Source organism: Spea bombifrons, chromosome 1 (assembly GCF_027358695.1).
Source record: "Spea bombifrons isolate aSpeBom1 chromosome 1, aSpeBom1.2.pri, whole genome shotgun sequence".
In the NCBI taxonomy this organism is placed as follows: Eukaryota; Metazoa; Chordata; class Amphibia; order Anura; family Pelobatidae; genus Spea; species Spea bombifrons.
Genome location: NC_071087.1, coordinates 155,441,070 through 155,463,783, shown reverse-complemented (window position 1 = coordinate 155,463,783; position 22,714 = coordinate 155,441,070). Strand labels below are relative to the sequence as shown.

Below are 22,714 nucleotides of genomic sequence, written 5' to 3'. Positions count from 1 at the left end.
TACATTCTATAGGACCAGAATGACCAAGCCCTCTCAGAACATCGAAGAAAATCTTGTGGCAGGCAAGGCCCAGCTGCTCTGCTTCTCTCTGCGATCGATAAAACCCTATTAAACGTTTATTAACCAGGATCAAATTAAACCGGCTACGCACTTCTCCTGTTCTCGGAGGGTGGGGTGTAAAATATTGGGGGCATTTTATTTAGAAAGGCCTATGATTTTGGAACTAATGCATGTATCCTAGGGTTGCCACCGGCTTTAACGTAGGGTGTCCAGATCCGGCTGAAACTGGTTTGAGGCAGATCAGCTCATGTAACAATGCAGTCACAGCTACATTGGGATAACTCCTACATGGCATGCAGAGGAGATTGCAGGAAGGTATCATCCCCAGTCAGTATGAATTGCACTATAGACACACAGCACTGGTACGTGATAAAAACACACGTGCATATGTGTGCATATTTTTGGGGGTAAAAAGGGTCGGATTGGGGGGGGGTCGTGTCTGCTGCTTTTCTTTCCTTAAGCAAAGAACAGATCTGAGATTGAAATGCCATTTTGCAATCATTGCATAGGCTAGGGCAGGAGAACAGAACAAGCGTCACATCTTAAGAAGCAAAGGGGGTTACATGGTCGAGGGGTTCTTCTCTGTTGCATGAAGTGTATTTCGGTGCATGCCTTCTGTGTTCGTTTTTATGTGCTGCTTGCAAATGTTCCCAAGAAAAGAAGAAAAAAAAAAGAATAATGATACATTTTATCTAGCGAGCATCAAAGGTGAGAGCGCGTCAAACAGGCATTTTCATGATCGGGATACCTGCAAAGTAACAGTGTCCGCTTCGGGTTTAACCCCTTGCGCGCCGGACCAGGTACCGAAAGGTCAAAGTTCAAAAAAAGATGCGATTGTGGCATTCTGAGCGCGCCTCTTATGACATTCATGTTACGCGCTCAGGACCACAATTTAATCTTTTACGGTGAGTTTTGAAAAATATTTTTTGATGCAAATTTTGTACCATCTTCTTTTTTTTGCTTGTATTTTACACGTTTAAAATCCAATGGGGTTAAAAAAAATAACGTACAGCATGTCGACTCTTACTAAATCTTGCGATTTACCCTATATGTGTGTAAACGCCTCTTTTCCTAACTCAGACAAAAAAAAAAAAAATTTAATGAAAAATATCCACACAAAAAAAAAAATGCTGTCATTTTAAATGAAATAAGGAGAACGTGTGTGGGACCTGTGTCTGTCGAATGCGAAATTGATGTTTTTTTCCATTTCCAATTTCACAGTTATGGAAATTAAACAAAACCTGTTTCTTAAAAAAAAAAAATGTGCTTTCATTTGAAGCTGGCGTGTGCATCTTGTTTTGTAAGCTGGAGGCCTGAGAGAGAAGGGAGAGCGTGGCAGAAGAGGGACACGCAGGAGTACGAAGGCAGCTGTAGTGAATGAGTCGAAAGGACGAACGAACGCATATAAAGCAGAGAGAATGGACTGCTAAACATTCCGTCTTGGAAAAAAAAAAAGGGACAAATCTCCTGTTACTTCCTAAAACAGGAAACCCACAGCCCCTGCGATCTCGCCCACTTCGATTCTAAGATCGGCTCCGGCCTTCAGCTGGCTTTGTGTGAACTTCAATCAAGGGGGAAAAAAATGGAGATCTATAGGGAACATGTATTCAGTTATTCAGTGTGACACAGGGATCCTTGTACTGCCCACATCAGCATAATGCAGCCCATAAAGCCTTGGGAAATTTTGGACTGGGTAAGTTGCTTAACCGCAGGGCAGAAGACCCTAATGTTTGACGTCAGACGGTGTTTAAGAATAGATACATATATATAAATTGTATTCTTCTTGATCACAGTCATCTGCAGTACATCTAATGCTTTGTTGACCATCAATGTTCGGGGATTTAGCTTTCAGATATTTCTTTAGCGTTGCCCAGTGCAGGGAAGTAAACATTCCGGAAATTCCTCCTCTTTCAAAGGCAAATTCCCTGTTTGTCTCTCGGTCTTTCAGCATCCGATTACAGACAGCTAGGTTGACATTAAGGTCTAAAAGAGATAGTGTTTTTGTGTCTTGCTTTTAAATGCCTTTAAATGTGGTAAATGTGGCTCTTATTTGGGGGGGGGTGGGGGGGGCAATGTCACGGCCAGTATGGAATTTTGGCTAGCCTGTTCTTTGAATCCTGATGGAAACAAAGAATTCATTTATGAAGCATGCAGTATCCCCTGAGCTGTTCTGCTTGATAGATGTATCAGTTTACGAGATATCGGTGGGTTTAGGTGTGACATGAAGGCCTGCCTTTGTTCGATGTTGCATTGCTTAGAGACTTAGTCCATGTATTCGTATAAATATTCTTGCTCTGGCTTCTCCTGGCTTCTCCTGGCCTATTGTATGGTTATTAAGGGTTAGCGTGAACAGTGGTGCTTTAATTGCAGACCGGTGAAGTCTTTGTGTCTTTAGGTGGCTTCTCTATAGGACACTGGATTGAAGAACATAATGGTTGGAGGGCCCCTTGTTTACGGCTAGCGTTACAGAGGCAGGCCCTGTCTGGCTTGCGTTTTTTTTTTTTCCTTCTCTCCCTTGAATGTTATTGCCTGCAGCTGTATTACCCTGCTTCCCGAGCAGGAATCTATGCGTGGAAACTGCTAGTTTGGCTGAAAGAGATGAATAGAAGAAAAGACTAATTAAAAAAAAAAAAAACACAAAAATAACTGTACGTTCCATCCTAAACTTTAATGTATATCATATTCTATTTTCTGGGGAAAAAAAACCTGCAGATTAAACCAAGAGGCAACTGGCCACATTGAAGTCATTTGTTCTTTTTTTTTTTTTTTTTTTTTGTAGGTAGGCCTGATAAATACTGCAATGGAAAAATCAGGCCCCATTCACTAAGCATGTCTTTGTTCTCTGCCAGACGGGCCTTGATGCTCACAAAAAAAGGTAGGATTTGATTTCTGTTTGTGGGAATGACAGCATGGAAATATAGCAATGTTCTGGACACGTCATTCATACACGGCTTAAAGAACGAAACCACGGTTTATATTTTGGGAATATTTTGATATTCTGGTGAAATGCTTTCTAAGTCCATCTTAAAAAATACTATATCTTAGTTCTTTTTTAGGTAGTACCCTGAGCTTCTTTATATATGAGATTTTGCTTCTACCGACATTAGTAATTTATTTTTTTTCTTATTATCCTGAAATGCATTCCAGAACTCTATGGGTGTTCCTTGCTTTGGGGACATATAGTACAGGTTAAGCCTTGTTTAAATGCCATGGGTCTATAGTATTGCTTTTTCTGTTTTGGTTTATTTAAAAAAAAATAAAAAAAAGATTATAAAATTGCTTTTCAAAAATCTTTTTATTCTTGTCATGTTTACATAAAATTTTTATTGGTTGCTCTGTTTTCATTGATCGATTTTTTTAAAATACCGTATATATACATAATTCATGATTATCATATTAATAAGATGTTCAGGTTTGGCTATTGTGCGAAATGATTGTAAGTGTTTTTTAAAACATGTCTTGTATCTCGTAACAGAGCATAACTGGAGTGCAAGTGAATCGGCAACGGATTATTTATTTTGCAACGTTTTGTATTTTCTAATTACTAGACTGCAGAATGCTAGATTACAAGCAACATGTTTTGCTACATTTCATTTTAACAATTCAGGCAAAAACTAAAAATATGTTTATATGCTCCAGCTGGACCACAGTAGACTGCTGGATGGAGGAAGGTAAAAGCAGCTGGTAGAGGATCTCCATTCTTCATGGTTTTTCTAATCAGCCAAATGTATTGTGTGCTTTCTTCATCTCAAAACCTGGCAAGACCCCAATCAAGTGCTTCCCTCTTTTCTAGTAAGAGGGCTTTGTTTCCGCAGCACTTTCTTGAGCCCAATAGACCGTGCGTGTCGGCTGGCACAAAACCTATACCTATGGGGTCAGATATTTGGTACCAGGGATCCTTACTGTAGGACTACTCTGACAGAGGGCATTGACACAAATACCTTGACCAAGTGACACGACAAAGGGCTAGAGACATCCTGGGCTTCATTGAAAAGGTGTGCATGCTTCTGTAGACCTATAGGGTGTCCAGTGGCAGATTATCCATTAGAAACAATAGGCATCCACCCAGGGGCAACAAGCTAGTGGGGGCACTGGTGTGCTAAAGGATATTCTGCCAGTGCACGGACACCGGCCACATATCAGTAACCGGTGGTAGGTCAGTTAAGTCACATTACGTTACTCTGCATTACCAGTACAGTCACATGTATAACCCTAACATTTCAGGCGTCCAAATTTGGAAAATCTTTGATGGGGTGTGCCAAGAGGCAGGGAGTGGCGGGATTGACCCAGAAGTGGGTGGGAGGCATGACCACCCATCTACCTTATCCAAATTGCTCCAAGGTAGTAGCTACAAAAGAGGTCTGTGCCGTTGCACATCAGCAACCATTGATGTTTTTTTTCACATCCCTGGGCTGGCCAGGGCTTGTGCTGATGTAGCTTCCAGGGGCCGTTTGGATCTCTGTACTAAGTGATGCTACAGAGGACAGTGTGCCATGATCTTCAGCACTCAGCAGCCCCGTTTTCTGAGTGTGTGTGGCCTACCGCTTCGTGGCTGAGCTGTTGTTACTCCTACACACTTCTACTTCATAATAATAGCCCTTACAGTCAATTGTGGCAAAGGTGGCATCCCATGACAGTGCCATGTTTAAAGTCACTGACCTCTTCAGTACGACCCGTTGTACTGCCAATGTCTGTCTATGGAGACGACCGCCTGCCTGATTTTATACACCTGTTAGCAATGGATGTGGCTGAAACATCTAAACTCGGTAATTAGGAGGGATGTCCACGTACTTTTGATCATAAAGTTTATATACATATATGTGTATATATATATGTATATTGCACATAAAATGGGATTGAATACCATAAATAAACTAAAGAAACACAATTTATATAGAAAACCAATCCCAATATACTACAGAAAGTATTTTCAACATGAGCCATGTGTCTGTATTCTAGGTTAGGCTTAACCAACCAAAAGTTTAAAAGGCTAATTGCTAAAAAACCCTTTACAATTATGTTACAGCTAGAAATGTCCTTGTTTTCCATGAAAACCCCAAACTTTGGAACAGTAGTGTATGTGGCTGAAAGGGTTAAGTGGCATAAATTAAAACTCTCCTTTTCTAAATACCTTGGTTACATAAACAGCTACCAAAAACGTTGATAAATCTCGACCCCCTAGCTAATACCACATTCTGAATGTCCATGCTACGAGGAGATCTCTGATCTCCCCAACTGGCTGTGTCGAGATATGACATCATGTGGATGGTGGCCGGATAGGGGGTGGATGGTGGTGCTACCCCTAGCTACACGTCAAGCGGTCACGCTTAAAACACGTGGCCCTCGTTGGCCATTTGAAATGTGGGGAGCTTATAAACTCTGTTTGGGCACAGGCTACATATCTTGAATGTGGTGGGATAGTAGAGCTAAACGCAACAGTAGAATCACCCCGTTTCTAGGGGCCATTTTGCCGGTTATAAATAAGGCGGGTTTTATGCTGGAGACAGACACATTTTCCTCCGCACGCATTGTGAAATTCTTTGGCATTCACTTCCTCTCCTCCCGCCAGACAGACATTAAGAGCTCTACACGGCTGTCTGCTGCTTTCCTGTAAAGGAGGGGACATAAAGGATTACCTTGTACGCAGCCAAGCCCCGTCGTAGTGTTTTATATAGAAAGGGATTTGTGACTTTCTAGAAGCAGAAATGTAACCAAAAAATAATAAAGAAAGTTACTTAAGGATTACTGGAAAGTGTTCTGTGTAAACATTTCTTTTCTGTCATAATTGGTTAAGGAAGGTCTTAGGCAGAGGAGCTTGTAATTATTTACAATTTATGTTCGCAATACAAAACTAATACCACTGGGAAAGAGAGAGTTTGCAGGATAGTTGTGGTTTCAAATCCTTGACTTCACCATAGATTATGAATGCCCATCCACAATAAGCTTCTGCTGTGGAAAGCGCAATTTCTCAGTCTCCTTATGTATCATAAAGGGCCAGCTCTGACCTACTTAATGGAGAAACTTGCCAGTGTTGACTCTCATAATGAATGTCTTTGTTCAACTGCAATTTCCCTCATATTCCCTCATAAATCTGGGAAAAATAGTGAAGGAAACACATTGTTTTACAGTTTTACTTGTTATAAATTGTACACAGCTAGTACAAATGAGACACAAAAACACACAATATATATTTATACGTCTAGGATTTTCATTTATTTTGGCAGTTATAGGGCAAATATTAAAAGGTGCACATATTTTTTTTCCAAATTTGTAATATTTTAAAATTTAGAATTCCGAGGCCTTAGTTCCAACAGCACTCACAGATCTCAAAACCGCTACAGTCTGAAAAGTAGGCAACCCAGGGTCATTCTAGCATATTTAGTACCTAGTATTTATGTAGAGCCTTTCCACCAATGGGACTCAAAGTGATTATTACCCAACGGTACTCATTTATTGACCTCGGAAAGATGAACGGCTGAGTTGACCCTGCTGGGAATTGAACCTAAGACCATGAGATTTGAATAGGCTCTGCAGTTAGGAGCATGTACCAACTGAGCCATCTCATCGCCATTTTGTGCCCATTTCTGTCATCCTTCCCCTATAAAACCATTGGTCACCCGGAACCAGATATTACAATAGAGCAGGACTGAGTTTTGCTGTGGAGGGTGTAGACTCCTGTTTCTTGGATAGGCGTATATTATATACACGCCGATCAGCCATAACATTATGACTACCTGCCTAATATTGAGTAGGTCAAAACAGCCCTGGCTCTGCAAGGCATGGATTCCACTAGACATCTGAAGGTGTCTTGTGGTTTCTGGCACCAAGATGTTAGCAGCAGATCCTTTAAGTCCTGTAACTTGCAAGTTGGGGCCTCCATGGATCAAGCTTTTGTGTCCAGCACATCCCACAGATGCTAGATTGGATTGAGATCTGGAGAATTTGGAGGCCAAGTCAACACCTTGAACTCTTTGTGTTCCTCAAAGCATTCCTGAACTATTTTTGCTTTGTGGCAGGGCTCATTATCCTGCTAAAAGAGCCCAATGCCATCTGGAAATACTGTGTCCATAATGGGGTGTACGTGGTCTGCAACAATGCTTCGTTAGGTGGTACATATCAAAGTAACAACCACATGAATGGCAGGACCCAAGGTTTCCCAGTAGAACAATGCCTCCGCTGGCTTGCTTTCTTCCCATGGTGCATCCTGGTACTATGTGTTCTCCAGGTAAGCGATGAACACGCACCAGACCATCCGCGTGATGTAAAAGAAAACGTGATTCATCAAAACAGGCCACCTTCTTCCATTGCTCTGCGGTCTAGTTCTTATGCTTACGGGCCCATTGTAGGTGCTCTCTGCAATGCACAGGGGTCAGCACGGGCTCCCTGACTGGTCTGTGGCTACGCTGCCCCATACGCAACAAACTGCGATGCACTGCGTGTTCTGACACCAGCATTAACGCTTTCAGCAATTCAAGTTGCAGTAACTTGTCTGCTGGATTTGACTACACGGGCCGACCACTGCAGACCGGGACTACCCCCCAAGAGCCCATTTTTCCTGCTTCTAACACATCAACTTTAAGGACAAAATGTTCACTTGCTGCCTAATACATCCCACCCACTGACAGGTGCCATGATAACAAGGTTATCAGTGTTATTCCCTTCACCTGTCAGTGATCAGAATGTTATAGCTGATTGGTGTATATTTATATATATATATATATATATATATATATATATATATGTATATATATATATATATATATATATAAACGTTTTAATTGATTAATAAACTGTGCATATGTTTGTAAAAGTGGTCTCATTCAATTAATTCATAATATAAAACAATATATATATATATATTGAAAGCAAGAAATTCAAAATGAGTTTTCGCACCTAGTTAAATATTTGTGGGCTACTTCGAATTTCTGTTGCCATTTATAACAATTACGGTTGTCTATTTTTGTCCTAGAACTGAATGAAATCAAGCACGTGAACATGGGAGATATGAAGACCCCAGACTTTGATGACCTTCTTGCAGCCTTCGACATACCTGACATGGTAGATCCCAAAGCAGCTATTGAGTCCGGACACGAAGATCACGATGGACATATCAAACAAACCTCTCAAGTAGATGATGATAGTCATGTGCCATCATCGTCTGATGTTGGTGTAAGCGTTATAGTGAAAAACGTGAGGACCATTGATTCTGCGGAGGTGCCCGAAAAAGACAGTCATCATTCTGGTAATGGTTTGCCCAATGGTTTTCTCACCGTGTCAAATCTTGAACGTTTTCATAAAGAAGAACTGAAAGCCCTTAAAGACAGTACCGTCGTATCTGACACCATACTCAAAGATTCCACTTTCAATCAATTCAGTCCTATTTCCAGTGCGGAAGAATTTGATGATGATGAAAAAATCGAAGTAGACGATCCCGCTGACAGGGAAGAGTTACGCTCAAATTTCAGTGCCAATATTTTGACAGGATCAGCCTCTCAGCAGGCTTATGCAAAGGACAAGATGCTTATAGGGGAGCATTCGATTAAATCTGGGAGTGTCGTCTTAAGCGGAGTGGACAAACACAAAGAGAGTAAAAGAGATTTAGAGCATAGCTCAACCCATTTAAATTTATATGATGGATTTAGACTAAGAAAAATAGACGAGAAGCTTAAGGACAGCTCCCAGAGACTACTCGAAAATAAAGTAATTGATACTGAAAAAAGTGAAACCAATGGAGTAGAGATATCAAAGTCGAGGTCGTCTGCAAAGCTTTCCTCTTGCATTGCTGCAATCGCCGCTCTAAGTGCTAAAAAGTCAGTATGTGATTCAAAGGATTTAGAACTGAATTCTGGGGAAACATCTCCAGTGCCAAAAGAAGTTGGGGATAGCTCCATTACAAATGATAAATCAGGAGATTCTCAACTGACTGTGCAAAATCTCATTGATGGTACAAAAAGGGGGATCTCAAAACAACCCGATAGCCCCAGAAGTGTTTCGAGTGAAAACAGTTGCAAAGACTCACCATCATCTGGTGGCTCAACTCCTGCGATTCCCAAGGTCAGAATTAAGACCATTAAGACATCATCTGGTGAAATTAAGAGGACGGTTACAAGAGTGTTGCCTGATTTTGAAGCGGAAGGAGAAAAAAATATTTCAGACCAGACAACCTCTATGGTAGTTTCATCCCTTCTGTCATCGCCTACTTCTGGTACTGTCCTTTCCTCCCCAACTAGGGCATCCTTGCAGCCAACGGTGGCCACCACTGCTGCTTCGTCAATAGATGTGACTCCAAAGCAAGTTACCATTAAACCTGTGGCCACTGCTTTCCTTCCTGTATCTGCAGTTAAAACTGCAGGGTCACAAGTCATAAATTTGAAGTTTGCTAACAATACTACAGTGAAAGCCACTGTAATATCTGCTGCATCTGTCCAGAGCGCCAGCAGCGCCATTATTAAAGCTGCCAATGCTATGCAGCAGCAGACGGTAGTGGTTCCAGCATCTAGTCTTGCCAACGCTAAACTCGTGCCAAAAACGGTGCATTTTGCCAATCTCAATATCTTGTCTCAAGGCTCTCAGACTACTTCGGAGCTTCGCCAAGTATTAACTAAACCTCAGCAGCAAATCAAGCAAACAATTGTATCAGCCGCTGGAATTCCGGCAGCGAAAAAGGTGTCCAGAGTCCAAGTGGTGGCCTCCTCTCAGAGTTCAGTGGTGGAAGCATTTAACAAGGTGCTGAGCAGCGTTAATCCAGTTCCAGTATACGTCCCCAACCTCACTCCTCCAACTAATGCAGGAATCACCTTGCCAGCCCGGGGATACAAATGTCTGGAGTGTGGGGATGCTTTTGCCCTTGAAAAGAGTCTTTTGCAACACTACGATCGTAGGAGTGTACGGATAGAAGTAACGTGCAACCATTGCACCAAAAATTTAGTTTTTTACAATAAATGCAGCCTTCTTTCTCATGCACGAGGACATAAAGAAAAAGGAGTGGTAATGCAATGCTCACACTTAATCCTGAAACCAGTTCCCACAGATCAGATGATCTCTTCGCCTCAGAGCAACGTTTCCACAACGAGCCCAGCTCCCCGTCAAAGCCCTGTAGCTGTTGTGGCGCACACCATAACAAAAGTACAGCCTGGCATCACAGGGCCTGTGATCTCGGCCCCTGTAAGTGCACCTGTTACTCCTGCTATGCCTTTGGATGAAGACCCATCAAAGCTGTGTCGACATAGCCTTAAGTGTCTGGAATGCAATGAAGTTTTCCAAGATGAAACCTCACTTGCTACACACTATCAGCAAGCCACAGACTCCAGTGGACAAGTATGGTACCTTTTCTTTAATGTATATGTATATAGATAGATTGATTGACAATGGGGTCTAGGAAGAGTTTAAAAGGACAGTTGGGTTTCCCCTGTTACAAAGGATGATCTGGTCCTGTGTAATGCAGAATTTCAGCGATGAAGAAATCTTGTTGATTTAATTATACATTACACAGGGCCAGTCAAGCTCTTCTTGCAGCAGAAGTTCACTGGGGTTGGTCCTTCATAATGTATAGTAAACATTTTTTAAATAGATCCCAATGTCTCAATGTGTGCCAGTTTTGAATTTTAGTCTCTTATTTTTGTTTCGGTTTGCGTTGGTATTGTTTATTATTATTTATATTTTCGTAAAATGGAATGCAAAGTTGCCGGCTTTTTAAGGAAATTAAGAGGCAGAATAGTTAAGTTTGTGATAAACTAGATCAACTAGAAATTCACTGTTTTATGTATTGTGAAGAATGTGTCTTTAGTTTAATCAACCTGACTTCCTTAAGTAAAACTCTAAACTAAGAAGACATTTAGGGATAGGCAATAGGGATAGGCAAAGGATCCACACGTGGACCTCATTTGGGAGAGACAAGGCTTGCGTGGGCCATTTTGGACTACAGGGTAAAAGGGAAGCCAAATGGCTCTCAGAACACCTTGAGATGTCTGCCTCTGGAATTCACGCTGATAATGTTTAATTTCTCCTCACCGCATAAGGTCCCATCAACTTTCCTTTAAATTAGGGTCACCAGATTTCTTATAGAAATATCTCCACAAGATGTTTCCTTCAAACCAGGAATCCAAGATGCATAAAAATGCATCATATAAAGCAGCAAGGATTTTAATATAGTTTCATTCTTTTATTATTAAAGTCTAATGACGTTTTATGAAATCCCGGTGGATTCTTATAAACATTCCCAACAAAACCAGACCAGTTCCAGACACAAGGTAGCCATAACTACTACATTTTCTGTAGGGGCTGTTTGCATTGGAGCCACGTTTTACATGTATATAACCTACTTTAATATTACTTTTCATAAAAGTTCCAACGCTAAGTATGGGTGTGTTTATGATACTTATTGAGCTCATGGTCTTCTGATGGTTGCTGTTTTCTAGAGGACATGCAGTGTTTGTATGATGCTGCTACCGAACCCATGCAGTTTTTCTTGCCACCAACGAATACATCATCACAAATCCCCATACACGTGTCCTGAATGCGGAGCAATTTGTCGGTCTGTCCACTTTCAGACACACGTCACCAAGAACTGCTTGCACTACACACGCAGGATAGGCTTCCGGTAAGTGCTGTGCTTAAAGTTGCTGTTCCGTCTACTCTGCTACATTTAACATTTTTATAACTAAATGCAGAAACACTGTTCCTACTACCGTGGATGCCCAAACTCTCGTCATTATAGTTGTATTTGTACAAGAGGGTAGAGATGGAGTGTTCAGTTGAAGTCGATACCTTTCATTGGGCCAAAGAGAAAAAAAAAAGCTGTAGAGTCACCTAAAGTCTCTTCTTCGGATGGAATTCCCAAAAATAATTCCGTAATGATGTAATCATATTCTGACACTCCCTTTTATGGGGGGCAGTTCATGCCTTTGATGGATACCCCCCCCATGCCGATCTGTGTCAGCTGAAGGAACATAGAATGTGATGCCAGATCAGACCCATTCGGCCCATCTAGCCGGCCCATTTTTCCCGCTGTCAAGACTCACATCCTAACCAGTGCTTGGTCTTGTCTTAGATTCAGGGCCCATATGCCTCTCCGCATTTCACTGCAGCCTCACAGTTGGCTAAAATTACAGATATTACAGAACAGCGATTCCCGCTGGTCACAGGGTGCATGAGCTGAGTAGCTTGCAGACCACCCGGGACATGTCTAACGGCGGGAAGATCTGCCGCCAAGTAAGGGTTTTAGTACCAGTAGCCCCTTTGTAGTTTGGTCTTTCTTTTCTCTCTGTGGATTTACAACATTTTTTTGTTTCTTTTTAAGGAAGTAAATACATTTTTATTGTTGTTATTTAGTTTAACATATGTTACGCATGCAGCTTCCACATTCAGGGAGTAGGCACTTGCTCAGATACAGCATATTAAACGTGTGTGTTTAAAAATAATGACTCTCTTTTGTCTCTATTTTTTAGGTGTATCCATTGCAATGTGGTTTATTCCGAAATAGCTGCATTGAAGTGTCACATTCAAGGATCCCACTGCGAAGTCTTCTATAAATGTCCAATCTGCCCTATGGCTTTTAAATCTGCCCCAAGCACACACTCCCATGCATACACTCATCACCCGGGTGTGAAGATAGGAGAACCCAAGTACGTAATGATCTTATACCATATTCTTTACATACTGTTGTGTCTTATATGATAAGAGAGGTCTGGAACTGGGAAGAATAAGTGACACTGAAAGAGGTCGATGTCATTATTCTTGTAGTAATACTTTTTTATTTCTAGTATAAAATAGCCTTCTGAGGAAAGTGACTCGGAATACATTTTCATACCCCTCACCATTTCTGGTGTCCAAATCTGGGCACCATCGTTAGGAGGACACGCTTGGAGGTGGGCAGGAACATAAGTCTACTTGACCCGTCAGGTGAAATCAGAGGATGTCCCAAAGCAGCCCATGATCTCACTCGTTCCCAAAAGCGGATCAGTAGGGGTGCTCCGTGGGATTTTGTTGTTTTTTTTACAATAAAAATTATATGATAGTATGTTATACCCTACAGCGGACTAGCACATTAAAGAAGCTAGATGGGAAGGGTTACAGAGAATTCAAAAGCCTAGGCTACATTTACATATGATATGAGGTTCCCCAAGCACATACAATGTAGAAGGCCATCTCCTACCATTGTTCACAAGAAAACTGCCCATAGCTAGCCAAGTATTAACTGAGGATTTGTAGGGGAGGGGCAGATTTGCCAAGTGCCCCCTCCAGCTCCACCATGCAGATCCCCGTGAATAATTATTAACTATTTTAGCAGTCGTCTTCCAATATCCCAATTCCAGTCTGTCTTCTACATAGATGTCGAAACCCAGATCAACGGCGTACGTCAGAGCTTCAGAGGGTAGTTTTATTAGCCTTTTCCGAAGGAAGACGTTGCCCTGATAAGCCAGCTTTCTCAGAATGGCACAAGAGACTTACTTATAAATGTCCCCTTTCTTGTATGAACGGTTCTCTTATCAGTAATGGTTGCTGTCCCCGCCGCTGTTAAATTATTGCAGACAGATAATACGGCATTTACATGGAGCCCTTTACCCCCCCACTATATTAAAATACTGTTTCTAAAAGTCACCAGGAAACAAAAGTGCATGGTGAAGAATTATTTCCTACGGACCAGGGGCTTTTATCACTCTGTTCTATCACTTTGCTATTTAAGACGTAAGATGCTTATGGAGAAATAAGTAACACGGGGCATCTCATTCATCTTTAATTGTTTCTCACCTTATAAAATATGCAGGGCTTTGAAGAGGGCTCCCAGGACGGAAAAAAATAAAACAAGGAAATTTTATTCAGAAATTATGCAATTTTGCCTTCGAAAACTTGTGTTAGACGAGAAAAGACAGCGTTCTGCTTTTAGCAGCTCGGCGCATTCACAATGCCGTATTAAGTTTCCGGATGCAGATGTTTGCACCCGCAATTATCACACATTTCATTTGTCTTTGAATGCTGGAGGAAATTTCTTTTATTATCGCACATTTATTCCTCAACGTTCTGTGCGACGGCTAAAATGTTATACTTAAAGATAAATGACTGCGATATTCTGACAATTGCTTCGGCTTGCCTCGTAGTCAGCATACATAGGGTTAAGGATGCGTTGGGCAACATATATGATGTACTTCATGTAAAGGATCTGTAAAAAGTCCCATCTTTTCTAAAAAAAAACCAAACAAACAAAAAAAACTCCACACTGGGTGTTTTATTGAACCCTAAGCATAAAACCAGCAATGGATCGGAATAGCATTGGGGGTTATTGTCGTATATGTGTGTTTTAATAATAAAGATTGGGGGTCTGAGCCAGAAAAGAGGAGGGGCTTAGCACTATCCCTACCCAATCCTGTACATTCTTCACCCAGTTCCGCCTATGCCCCTCCCATTATTTTATGCGTTGCTTTATCCATTATACTTAAACCCCACCCCCCAATCCCAATGTGCACTTTCCCTACTTACAACAATGGGCTTTTATTCAAAGAATTTCTTTTTTACATTTCAACCTCTGAAAAAGCCAGCAGGGTGAATAAAAAAGGGTTTTATACTATATTTCAATATTTCTTAGCCTGTTTCCTGACCGTGAGAATTCTCTGTTCGTACCACGGATTAAGCCAAATGTTCCTTTTTCTTTTAGAATTATCTACAAGTGTTCCATGTGTGATACAGTGTTTACTCTTCAGCCGCTGCTTTACCGCCATTTCGACCAACATCTGGAACATCAAAAGGTGTCCGTATTCAAATGTCCGGACTGTTCGCTCTTGTATGCACAGAAGCAGTTAATGATGGACCACATCAAGGTACGGTTATTATATCTAACTCGTTACCGTCAGTGCAACTCTTTTGTTTTTAAGCCTGCAGTGCTACATTTTCATACATGTGGTTTCTTGAATTAGAAAAAGGAATTCCCCAAAAATGTGAACCATGGATGATGATGATAGTCTTTGTTTTTTCAGTCTATGCATGGGACCTTGAAGAGTGTTGAAGGCCCTCCGAAGCTTGGTATAAATCTACCTCTGAGTACCAAACCCACCACTCAGAATTCGACTAGTCCCACCAAGCAAGAGCCAAAACCGGTCAACGGGGCGGAGAAGCCGGAGAGAAAAAGCGTAACTGCAGACAAAAAGACTCCAAATCTTCCCAAGAAAACCACCAACTCAGGTTGGACCTGCTGGGATTGCGATCAGCTCTTCAACCAGAGAGAGGCTTATATAACACACATGAGAAAGGAACACGGAAAGGTATGCGGGATTCTACTCTTCGCAGAGGGGCAGTAAAGCTAAATAGCAAATAAAACCAAATGAAATGCTGGCCATATGTAATAAAATTCCCCTGTTTTCTAACCCAAAAATATAAAATAGCAGCGAAGCCGAAAAAAATCCTGCCATTTATTGTATATATATATATTTACGGTATACTTGATTGATGGTTTATTCTAGTATTCACATGGCGTGTCAGGTGTAACAACATGGTGTGACGGGTGGTACAAGCAGCACAGTGCTTACCGAGAGGTGCTTTATCTATTGGAGGGCCAGCAATTTGCTCCATCAATTTGCAGCTACCAAGCACCTCCAATAAATGACATTTTTGGGGTCTGTGTCAACATAGTGCCTCGCCCCCTTCAACTCAGATCACTCCCGTGCCAGATTGGGTGCTGCACAGTGCAGCCAGCGGTTGGATGTGCCTGGCCGCAGGCTACGTGGGCATGGGGCTGTTGGCCTTAAGGAGCCAGGACCACCCTGTCTTCGCCAGTCCTTCCCTGCCGCAGAGACTAGGCTTTATACAGCACAGGCTGTACCTCCAGCTGATGGACCTGATGTGTCAATGGATTCTGCCCCCTTCAGGCAGCAGCCTGACCCAGTGGTAAATAACAATCTCCTTAAATGTTGGACAGTCACACATTGCAAAGACCAAACAAACACGTCCAAACACTCTAAATAGGTTGACCACATCGGGACACATATCATTTTTACATGTAGCTGACCAGACCAGATAAAATGCTGCCCTGCAGTATAGGGAGTGTATAGACTTATGGAAGGGAACCAGTTAGTCCGTTATACATCCTCCATACTGCAGGGCAGCATTTTATCTGGCAATATGTAAAAATTATATGTGTCCCGGAAAACATGGCTGATGTGGTCACCCAAACTCTTAAGCACACGTGACGTCCAATGTATCCAGCAATGATATCTTGTTAATATATCTGTAGTCTGTTTGATTCTATAATTAACCCTTTTAGTGCTGCAGACTTTGAACACACAACAGGTAGCAGGATTAATACGGTTCATCGCGAAGCAGACAGAACCTAGCAAGATTAAACGAGGCATTAAATATTTATTCTTACTTTCTATACAAAGCACCTATGGTGGTGTACGAGTCCCCTACTTGTGTAAAACTGAAGATGCAGATCCATAAAAAGGATGTTTTCTGACCTAAAAGTGTGTACCTGCAGCATAAAATCTACTGTAAAGTCATAGAGGGGTTTCTTTGTCCCTCCCTACAATGCATGTTTCCTGGATTCGTTTAAAGGGGCAGATTACTGTCCTTGACACCCCCACTAAAGAAGAATGTGTATTTACAGAGTACTTAAATATGCCTTTTTCCAAAACAAAAAAAGCGCCTAACTGTAGTAGAAGCTGCAGCCCTGCAACTGACCTCCTTCTCAATGGTCCAACGTTTCTTGAAGCAGCCAATCATTGGCAGGAAAACTCTTCCCTGGCATGGAGATGGGCTCGACATATAGCTGAGGGTGAGGAAAGGGGGATTCTGCGGAATAGGGGGGATGCCACAAACATTTAATAGAGCCTCTCGGCTATCAAATGCCCACAGGTAGTGTATGTGTCTAAATAAATAGCCACAATGCCAATTAACCCCTTAAGGACAATGGGTGGTCTCTAAACCCATTGAAAACAATGCATTTTGAGCCCGTACATGTATGGTTAAATAGCCACCCGCTCACGGAAAGGACAAAAGCTGTGATATAATATCAAAAATGTAATAATATCCAAAAGTCTAGTTGAGAAACTGCTTTCTTGATCCATAGTTTTGTGTGGCGGAGGACTGGGTTATTTAAATGACTCTGCAAATGTAGAACTTCTGTACTTGTTTTAACAACTGCATTTCTAAAGTGCTTCTGAATGTTTCATGAAAGGTAAAAGCGAGAGGCACTTTGAGCGCTTATAAACCAATACATTTAACAGGTGCTAAGCTTTATAGCTAAAAAAAAGGGTTCTCCTTGGCAAGTAAGCCTTTCAGGTTCATTTCATGCAGCCCGATTATTATTTTTTTGTTTGTAACAATCCGTGGTCTTAAGAGCGAAAGTGCAGAAAAGTTCCTTTTACTAAAATATCAAAGCCCTCTGGCCGTGGAAAATGTTGAAAAGATTTAAGGGAAAAAGGGGCAGGAGGAAGAAGAGAGAACATTTACATTCCATTTATAGAGCACCGGCGGATTCCGCAGCTCTGTTATTATTGAAATAAATGAAAGATATAGGATGGTGTGACGGGGCTCGAGCTAAAGATATTACATTGAAAAGCTGTTAAATAGCCGTGCCGAATACAAAACTAAGAATTGGGATCACGGAATACAAATCATAAATGTGATCTAAGTTGTTTAACCCCTTAATGACAAAGCCTGTACATGTACGGGCTAAAAATGCATTGTTTTCAATGGGTTTAGGGACCGTCCTTAAGGGGTTAAAGTAGATATGTCGCTCTGATTGAAAAAAGCCATATCTTTTATTAGAAACCCATCTTGCATTCTACCAGGAGTACCCGTCTTAACTAATGAAAATAGGAAGATTTGAGGAAGGGAAGCTAATTTTTTTCTAAATATCACAAGAAAAAGCAGAAGTCCTACATAGTTTTGATCAGTTAATTTATTTATGCTGAGTGGTGTGAAGTTGACATGTACTTTGGGGTAGACTCGTTGGCAGCTTGCGTCTGATGGGTTTTCACCAAGTTAAGTCCCAGAATGGAGTTTCTGTTGAACTCAATAATGGCTTTATTCTAGAGAACTCTTAAAAACCAAGGAGGGTACATTGGTGCGGTCACCGGGTTACCCAGGGGTGGGCATCATAAGGCCTGGAGTGTGAGTGTCCCCCTATAGATATTCAACGTGGCTTCATCAGGAGGTATTGAATAAAGGTGGCTGAGCTGGTTGTGCCGCAATAACACAAGATGGAGCGCAAGCTGTTCCTGAGCCAGATATGAAGGGCGTCCATGTGTGTCCTTAAGGATGTGTGTGAACGTTTTATTATGGAAGATGAGGGATTTAGCCAGGTCCAGGTCACTCTCTTCCCCTCTATACAAGCTGGGCGAAGCCACGATGGTCCTGGGAGCCCTTGTTGCCAACGTTTCCACTTAACAACGACACCACTACATTTTATACATCTGAAGTAAACGTGGACATCTACATTTTACTGTGGATCCATGATATAGGAAAGAAAACCCAGTTATAAAGCAAAATCGCCAGACGTCACCCAAAATATGACATAAAAAAAAAAAGATAGAAAATTGGAGTCCATAACTGGAGATGTTATTGCCCACCCTTGGGCTAAATCGTTACAAGAACATTCTTTTGGATGTTACTCTATATATTTTTATATTTAACGCAATTCAAATTAATTTTGTACACATTTTAATAAATACTTTTTTTCTTCCCCCGCAGCAAATGAAAAAGCACCCGTGTCGCCAGTGTGACAAATCTTTCAGCTCCTCGCACAGTCTGTGTCGGCACAATCGCATCAAACACAAGGGCATTCGCAAAGTTTACACCTGCGTGTGAGTTCCGACATTTTTTTTGTTTTTTTATGTACATTTTATTATTGGGTATTTACTGTATGTTGTTATCCATTTTTTTCCCAAAAATAATATTTGGCCAGGATAAACTATCAGTTATTATTGGACAAGTTATTTGGTGAAGCCTGCATCCTGGGGTGTCTCTTACTACAGAACAGACAGGGCGCAGCTGGCGTCAGTCTTGAACCTGACCACACGGGGGCAGTGTGTGCGTGAAAAGCCCGCTAAGTATTTTTTGAAGGGGTCATTTTTAGGGACTGAAGCAAAAAAAATTTAATATTAAACTACAAGAACCAATATTTATATCCGCGTGTTTTTTCCGGATATATCTTTATGAGGAATCTGAACTCCACTTCCTATAAGTGCTCCTTGGACTACCAGGATCCATAAGAAGTCATTTAACCATTTGATGACCAAGGGTTGTTTAGTTATATATTTTTTAAGCCCACTTCTCAACAGATGAGGTACATAATGACACCACTGAAAGCAGGGCCAAAAACCCTCAAATTGTGTATTTTGCACAAAAGGGGGAACTAAATTATTAACTAATTTAAAACATGTAATTCTCAATTTTTTAGGTTGACTTAGATTTCTTATAACTTTCTTGTACGCGTCTTCTCGTGTAGGCATTGCACGGATACAAAGCGCGGCTTTACCAAACGGGTGATGTTAGAGAAGCATATTCAGCTCATGCACGGCATCAAGGACCCTGAAACAAACACAACAGAGACCTCAGCCGACCAGGAGGACTCGAAGGTATCGCAACTAAAAGAGTAGCAGCGGCCAAATCAAAGTGCGGCTTTTATTATAGCGCATCTTAAACTGTAGGCTGTGACTTCTGCCTGCAGTATTCCTTTAAAGAATACCTTTCAATTTATTATATAATGTATCATGAACAGAAAAAAATATAAAAAAAACCCCATAAACAATAAAACAAATTGAATCAGTTACCCAGTTATACATCACACATGGTGCAGGGGACATCACTTTACACGCGTCATACGTGTCTTTCAATAAACGGCTGATATGGCCACAATACCCTACTTCATGGTTCACTATTTACTGTCTGTTTTATGTATTAACAGGTGCCAACCCAAAAGCGTAAGCTAGAAGAGTCAGTTCTGGAGTTCAGACCACCCAGAGGAGCCATAACACAGCCATTAAAAAAGTTAAAAATTAACGTCTTCAAAGTCCACAAGTGCGCGGTGTGCGGCTTTACAACCGAAAATCTCCTTGAGTTTCACGAGCACATACCTCAGCACAAATCCAACGGATCCTCTTACCAGTGCAGAGAGTGCGGCCTCTGCTATACCTCCCACGTTTCTCTCTCCAGGCATCTCTTTATCGTTCACAAATTAAAGGAGCCTCAACTCTCCCCAAATCAGAACGGTTCCGCTGGAGATAATCAACAGGAGAACAAACCCAGCGCGGGCAGCGAGGCGGCCGACAACATCACCTGCGAAAGAACATGCAAAGTCTGCGCAAAGACGTTCGAAACAGAAGCTGTGTTAAACACACACATGAGAACTCATGGCATGGCCTTCATCAAATCAAAAAGAATGAGCTCTACTGACAAGTGACGGGAGTCAGAAACCAACACAAGACTTAAGTCGGGTGGACCTTACATAGGCCACCTGTCGCCTCGTCGGCTCGTGTTGAGCATATCCAAGGGTGGACAAATCTACGGAAAATGTAGGTGCTGGTCAAGTATTTTTTAAGATCCAACTTGAAGATTTTAGGAGTTAGAAGGTGATGCAAGTCGAAGCAAGCACACAGAATGGGTCTCCAGCAAGATTTTAGTAGGCATGGCTACCTGGCTCCTGGGATTTGTCTGGCCTTGGATATATCTCATCAACCCCATCCAGCCTACTTATGACATGGCCTTCAAGTTATCAAAAGATCTGCTTACAATTCTCTTGACGGTAACAAGGTGCTCAACTCTCCAGTAGACCATATGTCCCATTGTCCTTACCCAGCTCACCCATGGAATGGGTGTAAGGACGGAACTCCACCAAGGAGCGATACGGATCGTGGTCCCCACACCTAGCCTCTGGACATCAGTCTTATGCCTGTATTTTAAGTCGTTTGCATTGTGGAAAAATAATATCCGCACGTAAAGATCTGAAAAGAACTTTAGAACTTGTGGCAATACATTGTGCGGTTCCTGTATCTCACCTGCCTCATTAGGAAACATTCTCATTAAGTATTAAAGCAGTATTTAACGTACAATAAACGACAAATGTATATATTTAATAATTTTTATACTCTTTGTTACTTTCTTGTATCGATGTGCATCACAATATAAGATTTCTGTTTCTTTTTATATATATATATATATCAAATCTAATCTTATTTGATTGTGCCGATCTGGTTGGTACGAATAAGCTTTTTCTTTTAATCATTTGTTTGGAAAGCTGCAGAAGGGAATTGTGGTTATATTTAATTGTCTATATCAAGTCCAGAGGTACATTTAATATCCCGGTTTACAATGTTTGGCGCCGTGACCTCAGCACTTAAAGGCACAGGGCAATTCTCTCGTTAATCTAGAGTATTTTTACTAGACCAAGTAAAATGAAGATACCCCTTTCTTCAATATGCCGTTTTGGTTTTAAAGTATTCAAACCAAGGGGATTTTTCCCCCCCAAGATAAAAAGAACGTAGGCGGATTAATAAAATATTTCATCCTTTTGACTGTTTAGTATGAAGGATCTCGGATGTGTTCTCTGTTTATTAAATTTGAAGTGTATAATATGCCAGTAGGATCTGGCTCCACCAGTATTAACAAAATGGGAAAGATCATAAACTATTAAGTTGCTTTGCATCATAATGTGAGCAAAGAAGTAACGTCTGTTTTGATGAAAAAGGACACTTGATCCTGATTTCCCCTTGACTTACGTTACCTATAATTTGCATTTCTAGAATGTGCGTCTAGCATATGCTCCATCATCGTAACGCAGCGAAGAGACCAGCAGTTCCACGTGTGTGTGTATATGAAAATACCTCAGATGAATGAATGTTTTCTACATTAAAGGTATCACTACCTTTCTATAATCTCCAATTCTCTCTCTCTCTAAGCTCCACCCTATATATAAACGCACTACTGTTTAAAAGTTTGGGGTCACGTAGAAATGGCCTTGTTTTGGAAAGAAAAGCAAATTTTGTCCATTAAAATAACATAAAATAGATCAGAAATCCAGCGCAGACGGGGTTAATGTTCTAAATGACTATTGTAGCTGGAAACGGGTGATTTTTAATGGAATCTCTTCATAGGCGTACAGAGGCCCTTCATCACTCCCATCACTCCCGTATTCCAATGGCCCTTTATCACTCCCATCACTCCTGTGTTCCAATGGCCCTTTATCACTCCCATCACTCCTGTGTTCCAATGGCCCTTTATCACTCCCATCACTCCTGTGTTCCAATGGCCCTTTATCACTCCCATCACTCCTATGTCCAATGGTGCTTTGTGTTCACTGATCCAAGTTTAAGTTTAAAACACTAATTGATTGTTAGAAACCTTTTTGCAATTATGTTACAGCTGGAAATTCTTTTGTTTTCCATGAAAACAGCTAAGTGGCAACACATTTTTGAATTGTAGTGTGTATATGTACTTCCCATCCTATATGTATATGTTCTAAAAGGGAACATCAAGCAGTTCTAAATGTTAGGCACTCTGCCGTGTAAAATTGTTCTAAAGAAAAAAGAACATTTCTATTACTTTTTAATAGAAATGTTCTATTACTTTTTTTTCCCATATGGGTACAGCACCGATATCCTAGATTGCTACAAGCCCTGTATGTATTAACCAATGCTCGTATTCTTAGGCATACAAGTGGCCTGCA

The 22,714-nt window shown here is 41.3% G+C and overlaps 1 protein-coding gene across 4 annotated transcripts; it reads left to right on the top strand.

Annotated features, from left to right (window-relative positions):
* The first annotated feature begins 283 nt into the window (after positions 1-283).
* On the top strand, positions 284-21,547 carry ZNF532 (zinc finger protein 532). Of its 4 annotated transcripts, none has more exons than XM_053448169.1 (11): positions 284-422; positions 1,340-1,753; positions 2,840-2,935; positions 8,030-10,377; positions 11,478-11,659; positions 12,507-12,683; positions 14,711-14,873; positions 15,030-15,314; positions 18,742-18,854; positions 19,499-19,628; positions 19,958-21,547. In XM_053448169.1, the coding sequence occupies exons 3-11, from the start codon at positions 2,890-2,892 to the stop codon at positions 20,450-20,452; spliced, it is 3,939 nt and encodes a 1,312-aa protein (XP_053304144.1). In that variant the 5' UTR covers positions 284-422; positions 1,340-1,753; positions 2,840-2,889; the 3' UTR covers positions 20,453-21,547. The 4 variants fall into 4 exon arrangements, with proteins under 4 accessions (XP_053304144.1, XP_053304143.1, XP_053304145.1 ...); XM_053448168.1 differs by having other exon boundaries at positions 1,282-1,753; XM_053448170.1 differs by having other exon boundaries at positions 284-965.
* The last annotated feature ends 1,167 nt before the right edge of the window (positions 21,548-22,714 follow it).